Source organism: Culex pipiens, unplaced genomic scaffold, assembly GCF_016801865.2.
Source record: "Culex pipiens pallens isolate TS unplaced genomic scaffold, TS_CPP_V2 Cpp_Un0081, whole genome shotgun sequence".
Classification (NCBI taxonomy): domain Eukaryota; kingdom Metazoa; phylum Arthropoda; class Insecta; order Diptera; family Culicidae; genus Culex; species Culex pipiens.
In genome coordinates this window covers 1,325-15,132 of record NW_026292898.1, presented here as the reverse complement: position 1 = coordinate 15,132, position 13,808 = coordinate 1,325, and the positions used below count along the sequence as shown (strand labels likewise).

The following is a 13,808-nucleotide window of genomic DNA, read 5'->3' as shown; positions in this document are numbered from 1 at the left end:
CCCGTTGCAAAAGATTTCCTTCTCGTTCAAATCGGCGCAGCGTAGCTGCCCGCGCGCGCCACTTTTAGGACACAAAAAGAAACCTCCTTTGACAGCTCCGAGAAAAGTGAAATCTGACCTCCTCGCCGTCGTCGTGTCGCGGCGGCGTGGGCGATATTGTGCATTGTCTTCCCCCCGCGTTTACAGTTCGAACCCAACATGACAGACGTTCAATTCTCCACGTTTGAGTCCACGCAGCAACTATCTTTCGAAAATGAAAAGTGACAGTTGCCTACGCTTCCCCCCTTAAATGTCGATTTAAATAAAACGAAGAAGACTTGGGGGGGGCGACGAACCCGCTCGGCCCACTAGAAACAGGAATGACAACTTTCTGCGGGGTGGAATTTTGGGTGGCGTTCAAAAAAATCGTGCGGTGTTAAGTCTGGGTGCGTAATCTGTGACAATCTTTGGGCGACACAAAAAAAAAAACGCTTCTGGAATAATAACACGCACTCTTTAGCTTAAAGGCTTATTCGTTTAAATTTAGACATGAGCGAAGAAATGGAAAGTTATTTTTTTGTTGTTGTTTTGAATTGAATTAAGTGTTTTTTTTTTTGCGATTGCTTACGGATGCAGCAAAGTGAGTTGAGGAGAAAGTAGCAATTTGCGCGCGCCAAAAAGGAATGCTCGATTTCGATTGATTTGTTGTGTATCTTGTTAACGTTCATTTATTTATTATTGTTTCTTGAATTTACTCGAGTATCCCAAGTTCTTGCCAAAATCTCGGCAATGGGTACTAATGTTCACTGATGTTGGATATTACTGAAACCTGGACTAACACGAGAGAAGCGTGGTAAGCATTTTGAAAGTTTAAATTATTATGCTAATTCTAAGACTTAGGTGCCGTCATCTGGGGTGAATCGGGTCAGTGGTGTTAGCCATTTTGCGTACACAACAACAAAATTATTAAATCGATTTAAAACTGGAAGCTTTTGGTGCTCTAAACACTTCTGTCCCTATTCAGATTGTTGTCCCGATTCGTCCCAGCGTAAATTTTCATGTCTTGCAACAATGTACGTAAATTTTGATTACGTCATTGAATTCTACATTAAAAAAACACCAAGTTTTCCTTTAGGAAGTGCATTTTAAAAATGAGGTTTTTCGAAAATCTAAGAAAAAGAGGGAGGTGCCGACGTATCGTTGGAAAGATTATCAAAAGATCTGCCAAACCATGTTTGATGTCAATTATTTCCTGATCTCTTGTGTGAATCATTTTTGATAAGAAGTGAATGAGGCATCAACCACTTTTTAACTGTTGAAATGTTGAAAAATCCAAAAAATGAATTTGGAATCAAATGGAACTTTTATAAAATTTTTAGTTTTAGCCATTTTTTAATTCAATGATTCATCACAGTTTAGGTCTTTGAAAATTTCAATGGAAATAGAAGTCTAATCAACTCAAAACAATCTAAAATGCCTTTTTTCTGCATTGATAATCATATTTAGCTTGTTTGGGCTCACTTAAAATTATGTTAAACTTTTATTAAATTAGGGGAACAGCATCTAATTCCAAAGTGCCTCTAATGTTGCCATATCAGCACTTTGACGTTCAATTACAGCCCTTAGAAATCGTTTTCTACTTAATTCGAGTGATTAATTTCTTAATCAGCAAATTGAATGGAGTTAGGAGCGAGTGCTCAACCTGCCAAACAGACGAAAATTTCCCCTACACTGTTTAGTATAAAATTTTCATTAATGCTTAGAAATTTTGAAAACTTATGATTGCTAAATAACTGAACAGGTTTTTAATGCATTCTAAAACGCTTTTTATTATTGAAATGTTAAAACCGTGGCCTGTTATTTAATTTTATTAACTTTTTTTTTATTTTTTTGCCCAACTTCCCCCCCCTCGACTTTGGTCAGAGTCGAGGGACATAAACTTAAAAAAATATTTGCAACGGCCTTACACACAAATATTTCCGAATGTTACATGATTTATGATGTAACACTTTTGCACATCATTAAACAATTGCATTTAAATGCAATTTCATGTAAATTTGCAACAAATTATACGTAAAAACATGATTTTACGTGTGATTCAACCGTTTAACATCAACTGAGATTTATGTGATTCATCTTTTCAGTGTCAAGTTAATGCACACTTTTTTTCTGTGTAGTTTTTTTTATTTATTCTTTTAAAAATTATGCTCATCCGTTTATCTTTGAAAAACAAAGTTCGAAAAGCTGAGAAATTCTTACAAGTAGCTATTTTGAACATTGTTGATCCGACTTTTGTTTGCTGCACAGCTAAAAAAGTAGTTATCCAGCAGCGTTTAAAAGGCCTGGTTGTAAAATAAATATTGCATTATTTTATGCAATTTTATGTGATTTTACACCCTGAAATATGTAGCCCATCAGTATGGGAAACCTACTCGACCGAAATGTCAAGCTCATATATGCGTTTATCCTTTCAACTTTTCATCGGTCTGATGGCCGAGTGGACTAAGGCGCCAGCCCTTACTATTGGTGCTGGGTTTGAATCCCGTCAGATGCAATCTTTTTTTTGTGTTTGCAAAAATTGTACATGCAGTGTGTAATATTAAGTGTTTATTTTTTTTTTGCTGTGTGCGATGTGGCCTTGCAAAGAGTCAAAATTAACTGAAAATATCTTTCTCAGTTTTACCTAATTAACTCCTGATTTTCAGTCGATGATTACTTGGAAACGTTCAGATTTTCATTGTTAAAAGTGAAATTTGGGTGAAATTTTATTTTGTTTTTGATTTTTAAACATCTGAAAATTATTTTTTACGGTAAATTTTACACATCTTTCAGTTTTAAACATTTTTTGTGACCTTTGCAAATATTTTTCGCCCTCCTTTAAATTTGGCCCAAAAAATGAAAGGGGGGAAAAAAACTTTAGAATGTTGGGCTCGTTTAAAAATGTTTTCAATTTTTGTAAAATTCCGATGTACAGTACCGCAAAAAGATTTTCGTTTCGTTAATACAAAAACAAACTGAATTAACTAGTGAAAAATGCATTTTAACACTTGTTTTACATTACATTTCATTTCATTTATTTCGTTGTTTAAGCATTACATGCGTGAAGTTACTATTCTAAGCTGAGGTGTGGACTACCTTTCAACAGTTGATTAATTCAAAGTTTGGAACAGAGTTTGTGGGTGCTTAAAGAGTCGAGTAAATCTACTGAAGGAAAAAAGTTACAAAATAACTTGGCTTTCGAAAAAGAACTCTTTTTCAATCATCAATTTCATACCATGGCGTGATATTTCAGTTTTTTTTATGTTTTTGTTATAAAAATAAAAATCGGAAATGATCGAGGGTCCAAATTTTTATAAAAAGTCATGGCACAATGGAAGGACAACTAAGAGGTGAGCTCTGGAGGCTTTTATTTTAACATTTTATTGAAAAAATATCACACATTGGTGGTCCCCTCGTCATTTTTCGTTCTCAGCCCTGTTACCAAACAAGTACTCTATAGGGTAAAGTATCTTAAAGGGTAGGGCTTGTATCAGAAATAAGGGTAATGGTGATCAATATTATCAGGGTTTTAGAGTGAAGGGTCTTTTGGGGATCCGGAGTCGGAGTCGGAGTCGGAGTCGGAGCCGGAGCTAGAACCAGCAAGTTCTTAAAAGACGGAGTTGGAGTCGAGGTCACTTTAAATTCAGTAGCCAGAGTCAGGGACGAACCCACCTAATTTTCAATAACTTTTTATGGGATATGTAGTTGGAGTTGGAGTCGCTGAAAATGCTATCAGATGCTCTAGTGTTGATCATTGTGAAGGGTATCATGAATTGTTAGACATTGATGATGTTGGACCTTAGGGTCTAAACTCTTGAAAGAGCACTCTAATTTAAACAGTATTTTGTGATTCGTCTTTTAAAAGTCAGCTCTGCATTGCTTAAAATTTCTTTATTAAAGCGTCCGCACCGACAGTGCCTCCTTCAAAGCGATTTCCCGCTGTGCCGCCAGCGCCGGTTCCGGAACAACGTCCTCCACCTCAACTTCGTAATCGTCATCGTTGGCAGCGCCACCGTCCACCAGCCGTTGCTCTTCCTGATCGTGCTCCACCTCTATCTCCTCGTGCTCTTCCTGGCTAGTGTTCTGGTCCTGTTCTGGCAGTGAAGATTTCCCCCCATTGCCTCCGTTTCCCTGCGGTACAAGTCTGAGCGCTACTTCCGAAACGAGGTCCATTCGCCGTCGGATCATGATGGTGGACTCCTTGAGGGCGTAGTTCATACCGCGGAAGGTGTCCCAATTCATACCGACACCGAACTCGGAGTTGATACCGCGCAGGTACTTTCCGTTAAGGTTGCTGAAAGAGTAGGAACGTTAGAGATTTTATTTGCAAATCATGATACAGTGTTACCTGGAGTGACAAGACTTGTACCACCATGCTCCGTGGTACTTGACCGCACAGTTCTGCTTAATACTAGTGTCGTTGTCATGATCGAACGTCGAGAAAGCGGCATTTTTGGTATAGTTCAGTGAATCTCCCGCCGTTCCCGAGTATCCGTCGATCTTGGTGACCTTGTACAGCTCCTTCTCGCCGGAAACCTCAAAGTTCTGATACTTGGCGTACTTGGTGATTCCGTCCCAATCTTCCAGTATGACAATCAGCTCGTGAGGAGCCGAATAGGTGAGGCGATGAATTCTATCCAGACCCAGCCAGAACTCACCACCGCCGAGTTTTCCGAAGCCACGCTGATAGCTCTGGTAGTCCCGGTAGAAGTTGACAGTTCCGTTAAAACGTCTCTGGATGACGGACCAACCACCACCGTTGAACGTCTGGTTGCAGAACACCTTGATCGGATCGTGGAAGTCTTTATCCGGATGCAGCAGGAACACTCCGGAAGATTTGTTCCTCGGAATCTGGTCACAGTATTCATAAGCATCGTCCTTTGGCAAGTGCAGCATGGCCATATTGTGAAGCGCAGCCTGTTCCTGCTTGAACATCGTCTCAATCATCTCCGACATCTGCTGAATCTTGCCTTCGTTCACCGGATCCTGCTCCAGCTTGGTCTGCAGCTTCAACTTCACCAGTGCATTATCAATGTATCCCTTACTCGGTAGCTTCTGCTGCAAGCTCAACACTTCGCGAACATCCTTCTGCAGCCTGGTCAGATTATGTTCGAGCAGCTTCACATGATGCTCCACGAAACTACTCGACTGTTCCGACTGACTCGCCACCCAGGCCAACTTCTCCACAACCCGGCTCAAATTCTCCACATCACTTGCGATCCCTTGGACCGTGTTCTGCACCGCAAACTCCGTCTTCAAAATCCTTAAATCAACCGCGTCCAACTTTGCCATGATCATCTCAAACTCCGAGCTATTGATCGCCTTCTGTACAACCGGTGCCGGTGTCGTCGTAGCAGATTCCGGTCCCCCTGTCTGCAGCAGTCGACACTGGATCTTCTTCTTGCAGGACACCGTCCCGAGCAGGGCAGCTCCGCAGAGCACTAAAATCACCAACGTTTTCATGGTCATGAACACGCACTGATCGTTCCCGGCCTCGGTGCAAGCCTTTAAATCAATTTGAACTCTCTGGATGCCGAGGGACTCCCGGTTCTATGTGATTTTAGGGGTCAACAACACCTTCGGCGGACGCATGAGTTGGCACCTTTACGCCCTCTAATAATTGAGGTGATAATTGGATGCCTATTTTCACCTTTCCTCGGTGCACTACGCAGTAGCAAAGGTGTTGCGACGGGTAAGCAAACATGAAGTTCAAGTTCAAATCCACAGAAGGTTTTTTGACAGCCATCTGTTTGGTGGAAAGTTTGACCTTGGGAAAGATTGACTTAAATGAGACGTTAAGTGGAGGCCGATTATCGTCTAGTGATGTGTTAATTTTGAAGGTGTAATTTCAATAGCAGCTGTGAAAGTGACTTTTGGTTGTCTATTTCTTTGAATTCTTTATTTTTTATTTTTCAAGGGCATAAGAATTTAACAATTTAACAATTTAACAATTTAACAATTTAACAATTTAACAATTTAACAATTTAACAATTTAACAATTTAACAATTTAACAATTTAACAATTTAACAATTTAACAATTTAACAATTTAACAATTTAACAATTTAACAATTTAACAATTTAACAATTTAACAATTTAACAATTTAACAATTTAACAATTTAACAATTTAACAATTTAACAATTTAACAATTTAACAATTTAACAATTTAACAATTTAACAATTTAACAATTTAACAATTTAACAATTTAACACTTTAACAATTTAACAATTTAACAATTTAACAATTTAACAATTTAACAATTTAACAATTTAACAATTTAACAATTTAACAATTTAACAATTTAACAATTTAACAATTTAACAATTTAACAATTTAACAATTTAACAATTTAACAATTTAACAATTTAACAATTTAACAATTTAACAATTTAACAATTTAACAATTTAACAATTTAACAATTTAACAATTTAACAATTTAACAATTTAACAATTTAACAATTTAACAATCTAACAATTTAACAATTTAACAATTTAACAATTTAACAATTTAACAATTTAACAATTTAACAATTTAACAATTTAACAATTTAACAATTTAACAATTTAACAATTTAACAATTTAACAATTTAACAATTTAACAATTTAACAATTTATCAATTTAACAATTTAACAATTTAACAATTTAACAATTCTAGATTAAATTTTCAAAACAACCTATCCCTCATGGGTTTCCTATGCAGATAGAACCTTTTGAAAATTTAATCGAGAATTTAAAAATTTATCAATTTAACAATTTAACAATTTAACAATTTAACAATTTAACAATTTAACAATTTAACAATTTAACAATTTAACAATTTAACAATTTAACAATTTAACAATTTAACAATTTAACAATTTAACAATTTAACAATTTAACAATTTAACAATTTAACAATTTAACAATTTAACAATTTAACAATGTAACAATTTAACAATTTAACAATTTAACAATTTAACAATTTAACAATTTAACAATTTAACAATTTAACAATTTAACAATTTAACAATTTAACAATTTAACAATTTAACAATTTAACAATTTAACAATTTAACAATTTAACAATTTAACAATTTAACAATTTAACAATTTAACAATTTAACAACTTAACAATTTAACAATTTAACAATTTAACAATTTAACAATTTAACAATTTAACAATTTAACAATTTAACAATTTAACAATTTAACAATTTAACAATTTAACAATTTAACAATTTAACAATTTAACAATTTAACAATTTAACAATTTAACAATTTAACAATTTAACAATTTAACAATTTAACAATTTAACAATTTAACAATTTAACAATTTAACAATTTAACAATTTAACAATTAAACAATTTAACAATTTAACAATTTAACAATTTAACAATTTAACAATTTAACAATTTAACAATTTAACAATTTAACAATTTAACAATTTAACAATTTAACAATTTAACAATTTAACAATTTAACAATTTAACAATTTAACAATTTAACAATTTAACAATTTAACAATTTAACAATTTAACAATTTAACAATTTAACAATTTAACAATTTAACAATTTAACAATTTAACAATTTAACAATTTAACAATTTAACAATTTAACAATTTAACAATTTAACAATTTAACAATTTAACAATTTAACAATTTAACAATTTAACAATTTAACAATTTAACAATTTAACAATTTTAACAATTTATTTTTTTTTAGTTTTTAGCATTTTAGAAGGTGCAAATTAGATTTTTATAAAAAGTCTGGCAAAGACGGAAAATTTACACTCGAAAAAAAACTGGATGTTAAAACTAGACAGTATTTCTGGCATGATCTACCTAGTTCCTATAAGTTTTTTTTTTTTTTTGATAATAGTTATAGATAAATTTTTGAACCTCGCATAGTGCGCAGGCGTTACGCTTTGTATTTCTTCGATTACTCTAAAACGACATAATATTTTTGCAATCTCTTTGAAGCTAATTGTAGATTGGAACAAGACAAACAAATTGCTTCAAAAAGATTGCAAAAATATTATGTCATTTTAGAGTAATCGAAGAAATACAAAGCGTAACGCTTGCGCACTATGCGAGGTTTAACTGTATACTTAGAGTAGACTTTCTTATAATTTTCAAACAAACTTTCAATGCAACGTTTCAAAATTTCTCAGAATCTTGTTGAAGTAACGTAGCTTCCCCAAAACCGCTCCAACCCCTTTCTTTGCTAGCATTTCCAACTAAGGCAAAGTTTGAATTGCTTGCAACTAGCGAAAGGCGCAACTTTGTGTTCACAAAATCGTTCCACTTCAAAGTGTGTATGTGTGTGCGATGCTCTTCGCCGTTAATAATATTATACCAGCTCAAGTTGGAAGTTTGCCATCGGCTTGCGTGTAGCCCGAGCAGACGGAAATAACTTGGGAAGGTCAGTTTTTGATATTGTGAGAAGATCAAAATCCGTTATTGGGATGATCGGATTAGTTGTTAAAATAACAAATTTCCATAACAAAGATTTGTTCGAAAAATAACTCAAATTGTTATTGCTCTGTTATTGCAATAACATACTAATAACATATAATCCAGAACAATAGAATAACAAGGTTAGTTATTCTGAGCGATGGATAGGGAGCACCCAAATAACAAAAACTGTTATTTATATGGATTGATTGCATAACAAAAAATGTTATTATTTTAGTACATGGATTTTGATCCCAAAAATAATTTTATTCGTTTTAAATGCACCCTCCCAATTTAGGACCCTCCCCACACCCCTTCCTCTCTTCTGGGACATTTTTCAAATAATAAATAAAATTATTACCTATAGATTACAAAAAATGCTACGGTAAAGGGCGTTACCATAGTTAGAATAAAAAAAAAACAACCATCCAAATTAACAACCCCCAGGTCTTTTGTGGTATTCTTTGCAAGTTTCTGCCCAAATTTCCCATAATTCAGAATCAATTAAAATTAAGTAATCGTAGGAAAATATTGGCATGCATTGCTAGTTTGATTTTGAAAAAGAATTTTAATTGAAATTGTAGGGGATCAACATCTAGTTCCATCGTGCCTCTAATGTTGGCATCACTTTGACATCCAAATTTATCCCATAAAAAAGAGTTTTCAACTGAAATCGAGTGATAATTAGCGCAATAGGGAGTGAGCAAGCAAGTTTCTATCAAATGTTTTTCAAAATAACTTGTTGAAAAAATATAACATTGCAACTCAGGCTGTTACAAATATGGGTCATATAAGAGTTGTAATAACAGAATTGTATAACAGAAATTACTCAAAAACACACCAAATGTAAAAATATATTTTTTTTTATTGTACCCCTTTTTCAAAAAATAAAATTTATGTGAGCTTCAAATGTGTGCTCAAATTTCTGTACTTGTGGCAACACTGGTAGTAGTGTAAATTGCGAGTGTTTGATTTGGCCTGACTTACCGGAAAATTTGAATAAATTTATCTGTCTAAAGATGCGCTGATCCTGGGTTTTCTCCGTCCTTTTTCCTCACTCAGATTAATTTGGATTTTTTCCAACTTGGGCTGCTCTGTTTGTTATTGTTGGTGTTAGTTGAATCTCTACCTAAAATGTAGAAAATTATCACAAAGTGTCTAATTCTTTATAGGAAAAATCAAACACTTATCTGAAAGTGATTTTGGCTGGTGATATTCATCACCCAAGACATAATTTCTGGCAATATACAACACGTAGTGTGAGAATCCTCTTGAATATGCTGCTGCTGGTGTCCATGCTCTCGACTTGGTCGATCCAGAAATCTGGATAAACATTTGAAAAGGGCGGTACGACATTGCTCTTACGGCCTTTCATTCCACGCGTTTAATGGTACGAAAGGCCGTAAGAGCAATGTCGTACCGCCCCTTTCAAATGTTGCTCCAGAAATCTTGAGGGCTGTGATTAAAGGTTAAAATAAGTTTTTTTTTAATTTTATCTTCAAGCAAAAATCAACATACCTCCACAGACTGCCGTCGCCATGTTTTGTTCAACTGTCATCTCCGTGTCCACCGAAACGGATTCACAAATCCTCTCGCCCTCGCAATCTCCGCCGCCTTTCTTCCAGCTCACGTTCCGGCTTCGGCGATCCATCTTTCTCGTCCTCCTGAGCAGGTTAAATCTCACTCGATAATGCCTTCTTGACACGATCCCAGCCCGCCTGTCATGAGTCTGACCGTGAGTTCCACTCCGGCAACCGCATCCCCGGCCACGGCCATTCAATTTAGTGCTAGCCCCGTCTGAAGCCAGTGCCGTTTCACGGACGAGTTGGGTTTGTTTACATTGTTTAAGTCAATGTTTTGCTGAGTAAACAAACCACCGGCAAGAAGTCTGTGACACCAAGAGAAGGCAGAAAGTTAAACACACATTTGAAAACAAATCTGCCGGAACTTACCTAGAACACTTGACGCTCTTTTCGGGGGAGATGATCATCTCAAAGCTGATCCTCGCAAGTCCTCGGAAGGTTCAACTCGACGAACCCTTTCGTGGTCCAGCGTTGGACTGCCGGATGACGAAATCCATCTTCCGCTTCCAGCTTCCATCTTCCAGCAGTACAGGAAGATGATGAAAACTGCTGCTGAGGAAATGGCCAAGAATCCTTCGCTTCTGTTTGTGGCAATTTTGCTGCCAGTCACTCCACAAGCAAACACACACGCGACGAACGAAAATCACTTCTTTCACTTGAGCGTCGCGTCACGGACTGAATCAAAACAAATGCTACTGCGATCGTAGGGAGCGTTCACAAACAACGTTTTTAAAAAAGTTTCTCACAGTTTAACTTTATGTTGTTATTTGACTTTTATCATAGAATAAAAAATACTCCCGTAAAAACCGTCTTTCGTATTTGGGCGTTGTACCACAGAAAAAAAATATTTTGCTGGTGCTGGAGGAGGAGCTCAGACAAAAGCACAGAGGGCAAGTTTTTATTCCAACTTCTTTGATGGGCAATTTTGACATTCCTCCCATTAATCGAATGAACATAAACAAACCCCCATTCACAAAACATGACAACAAAACGTTGTTTTTCACTCGCGAGAAGCAGCTGGTCGCGTTGACGGAAAGAAGCAAATGCCTGCTGCGATTGCACTGTTGACGTTTCGTGACGAGGGGTGCGTTCATAAATAACGTTTGTGTGCATTTGATTAAAAAATAAATAAATAAAACAAAATAAAACAAACACAAATAACATTATTTTTTGAAAACAATAATAAATCAAAACATAAAAATTATGGCTTTTCAAATAACCCTGCATACAATTTAAGATTATTTCCAGGGTTTTTTTTGAAAAGGACCAATAAACTATTGTCTTTCATATGTTTATAGGACCTAATAAAAAAAACTCTAGATTTTGTTTTCCAATTTTCAAACTGTTCAAAACTTCGGCAGTGAAGCGTCATTTGGAGATGACCTTTTTGTTACATTTCGTTTCCCAACGTTCCCACCCCACCACCCACTAGTCAGTGGTTCGATGAAAACAAACCCTACACTCTTAACTGTAAATCGCACTTTTCTGAGCTTGTTTTCGCACTTTTTCATATGAGTTTTTCAGTTCAACTGCGATTACCAAAAAAGTTTATTTTCAGTTACAGTGTAGATTGTATTTAAACAGTCCTGTCGATAACTTTTGTTTTCTTTGTTTTGAAGCTGATCTCGATCGAGAAAAAAAAGTTGAAAAATCCGGCAATAAAATCTGAATGAACCGAAATAACAGATAATTACAACGCTATCGGTAAGTTCTAAACAACGATTTTAGGGGTTCAACAAATAAAACAAAATCCCTTTCCGTTTCAGGGGCAAAACCTAACCCGCGGCCAAGGGGCAGTTTTACTTCTTCATGAAGAAGTTCAAGGAGCAGGAAGAAACAGCCGACTGTTGCTGTTGAAAATCTGCGGTCGCGCTAAGCAAACCGGACGAGATGGGGGACTCGAAAACATCGACGCTGATGCTGCAACCGGTTGCTGGCCACGGCAGGGGAATGGTGGCCCAAATGAACGCGGTGAACGGTGTCGGGAAATCTAAACATTCTAGCGCTGAAGAATGATGATGTGAACAAGAACCTGGTCGCGACAACCCACGTCGACAGCACTGCCTACAACTTCCAGATGGAGTCGTACGTCATCCTGGGCCGTACCTGGGAAAAGCTGCAGATGGCCGCGCGATGCATCGCCAGCATCGAGTACCCCGGTGAGATGTTCGCCTTCTCGTTGCGGCAGTTTGGCAAGCGTTTCGTGCTAAGGTTCGCGAACTACACCGAGGTCGCCCACATAGCGGGCCGCTTCACGTCCGGTGCCATGAGCCACGTCTGCTGATCTTGACCATCCCGCTGACCGATCACCAGCCCGTGACGGTGGTGTCCTACGTCAACATTACGGTCTTCTCGTTCTGCTATACCGACTCGCAGCTCAAGTTCGTCGACATTGCTATCCCGTGCAACACCAAGTCACCGCACTTTATCAGTCTGATGTGATGGCTGTTGGCCCGTGAACTAAAGCTGCGCGGCCAGATCTCCGTCAAGTGAGAACTGAAGCCAGATCTGTTCTCCCTCCGTGATCCGGAGGAGAAGAAGGAGGCGCTGCTGGCGGATGCTTCGGTCGCCAAGGAGATGTACACCGACGAGCCGATTCCTGCCGTCGAGGAGGGTGGAAACAGGGTTGAGTAAGCTGCTCTGGCTGCGACTACTGCTGCCGTGGCTGTTCCGGCCGTCGCTGGTTCCAACGTCCCTCAGATGACTCAGGCCAATGACTGGAACAAGGACGAAATCTGGATTGCCGGATCGTGGGGTAGAGCCATCGGTGGATTCTAAGGAGGAGCGACGGTGCTGCTACACCCAAAGGGCCGTGTACGAGACTGGTCTCTAAATGGGCAGAACGACATTGCTCTTACCGCCTTGTTGTATTGGACAAACTGCTCATTTCAAATGTTCTCCATTTTTTTATTTTTATGTTTTTTTGTTGAGTACTCGATTCATCAAATGATATCAATAAAGCTGACCTTGAAACTTGTTATTTACTGATGTAGTTGATAAAAAAATAATTCACTCTGATTACACTGACAAACAAAAATGACTGCGCAGGCTAAACTCGAAGGGAAGCATAAAGTTTAGGGTCCCCAGAATCACGTGCACCCAATGTTCATGCTTCCCCTCGAGTTGAGTCTGCGCAGAAATTTTGTTGGTCGGTGTTATCCGAGTGCGACCAATGAATCGCGATAATAATTGAAAAGTTCTGTAATCATAAAAAATCTTCAGTTGTTTTTTTTTTTAAGAATTCATCAAACCTTTTCTTTATTTTTTGTTTGTTTTGGCAAACATTGAAAATTGATACATTGAACTTTAAAAAGAAATCAGACATTTAGATTGCACTTTGATCAATAAGTTTTTGGTCGTTCGTCAAATTTAATCGTAGACTATTATTTGTAGAAATTTTAAGATAAGTCAAGGGTCTGTCGCCCTTTTAAAGTTAGTTATTATTTTGTTACGAAAAACAAAATGTATTATTTTTTGGTTACGGTTTTGTTACGACATCCTGCTTGAGATAAAAATACGACCTCATGAAAAACATAACTTAAACTGTTATTATAGTTTTATTCCTCATTTCCAATGGAATATCAAACCAATAACAGTTCTTGTTACTGTACAACAAAATGGAAAAACATAACTTAAACTGTTATTATCATCTTATTTCACATTTCCAATGGAATATCAAACCAATAACAGTTCCTGTTATTATGGAATTATATGGAAAAACATAACTTAAACTGTTATTATTATCTTATTCCACATTTCCAATTG

General features: G+C 36.6%; 1 protein-coding gene and 1 pseudogene across 1 annotated transcript; one reads left to right on the top strand and one right to left on the bottom strand.

The window, feature by feature from the left end:
- Nucleotides 1-3,912: 3,912 nt before the first annotated feature.
- Nucleotides 3,913-5,497, bottom strand: LOC120429547 (fibrinogen C domain-containing protein 1-like). The gene is made up of 2 exons (XM_039594604.2): nt 4,367-5,497; nt 3,913-4,312 (listed from the first exon to the last, which is right to left on the bottom strand). Exons 1-2 carry the CDS (start codon nt 5,485-5,487, stop codon nt 3,913-3,915), a joined length of 1,521 nt encoding a protein of 506 aa, XP_039450538.1. The 5' UTR covers nt 5,488-5,497.
- Nucleotides 5,498-12,018: 6,521 nt separating this feature from the next.
- LOC120429548 (40S ribosomal protein SA-like) lies at nt 12,019-13,540 on the top strand (annotated as a pseudogene).
- Nucleotides 13,541-13,808: the final 268 nt, after the last annotated feature.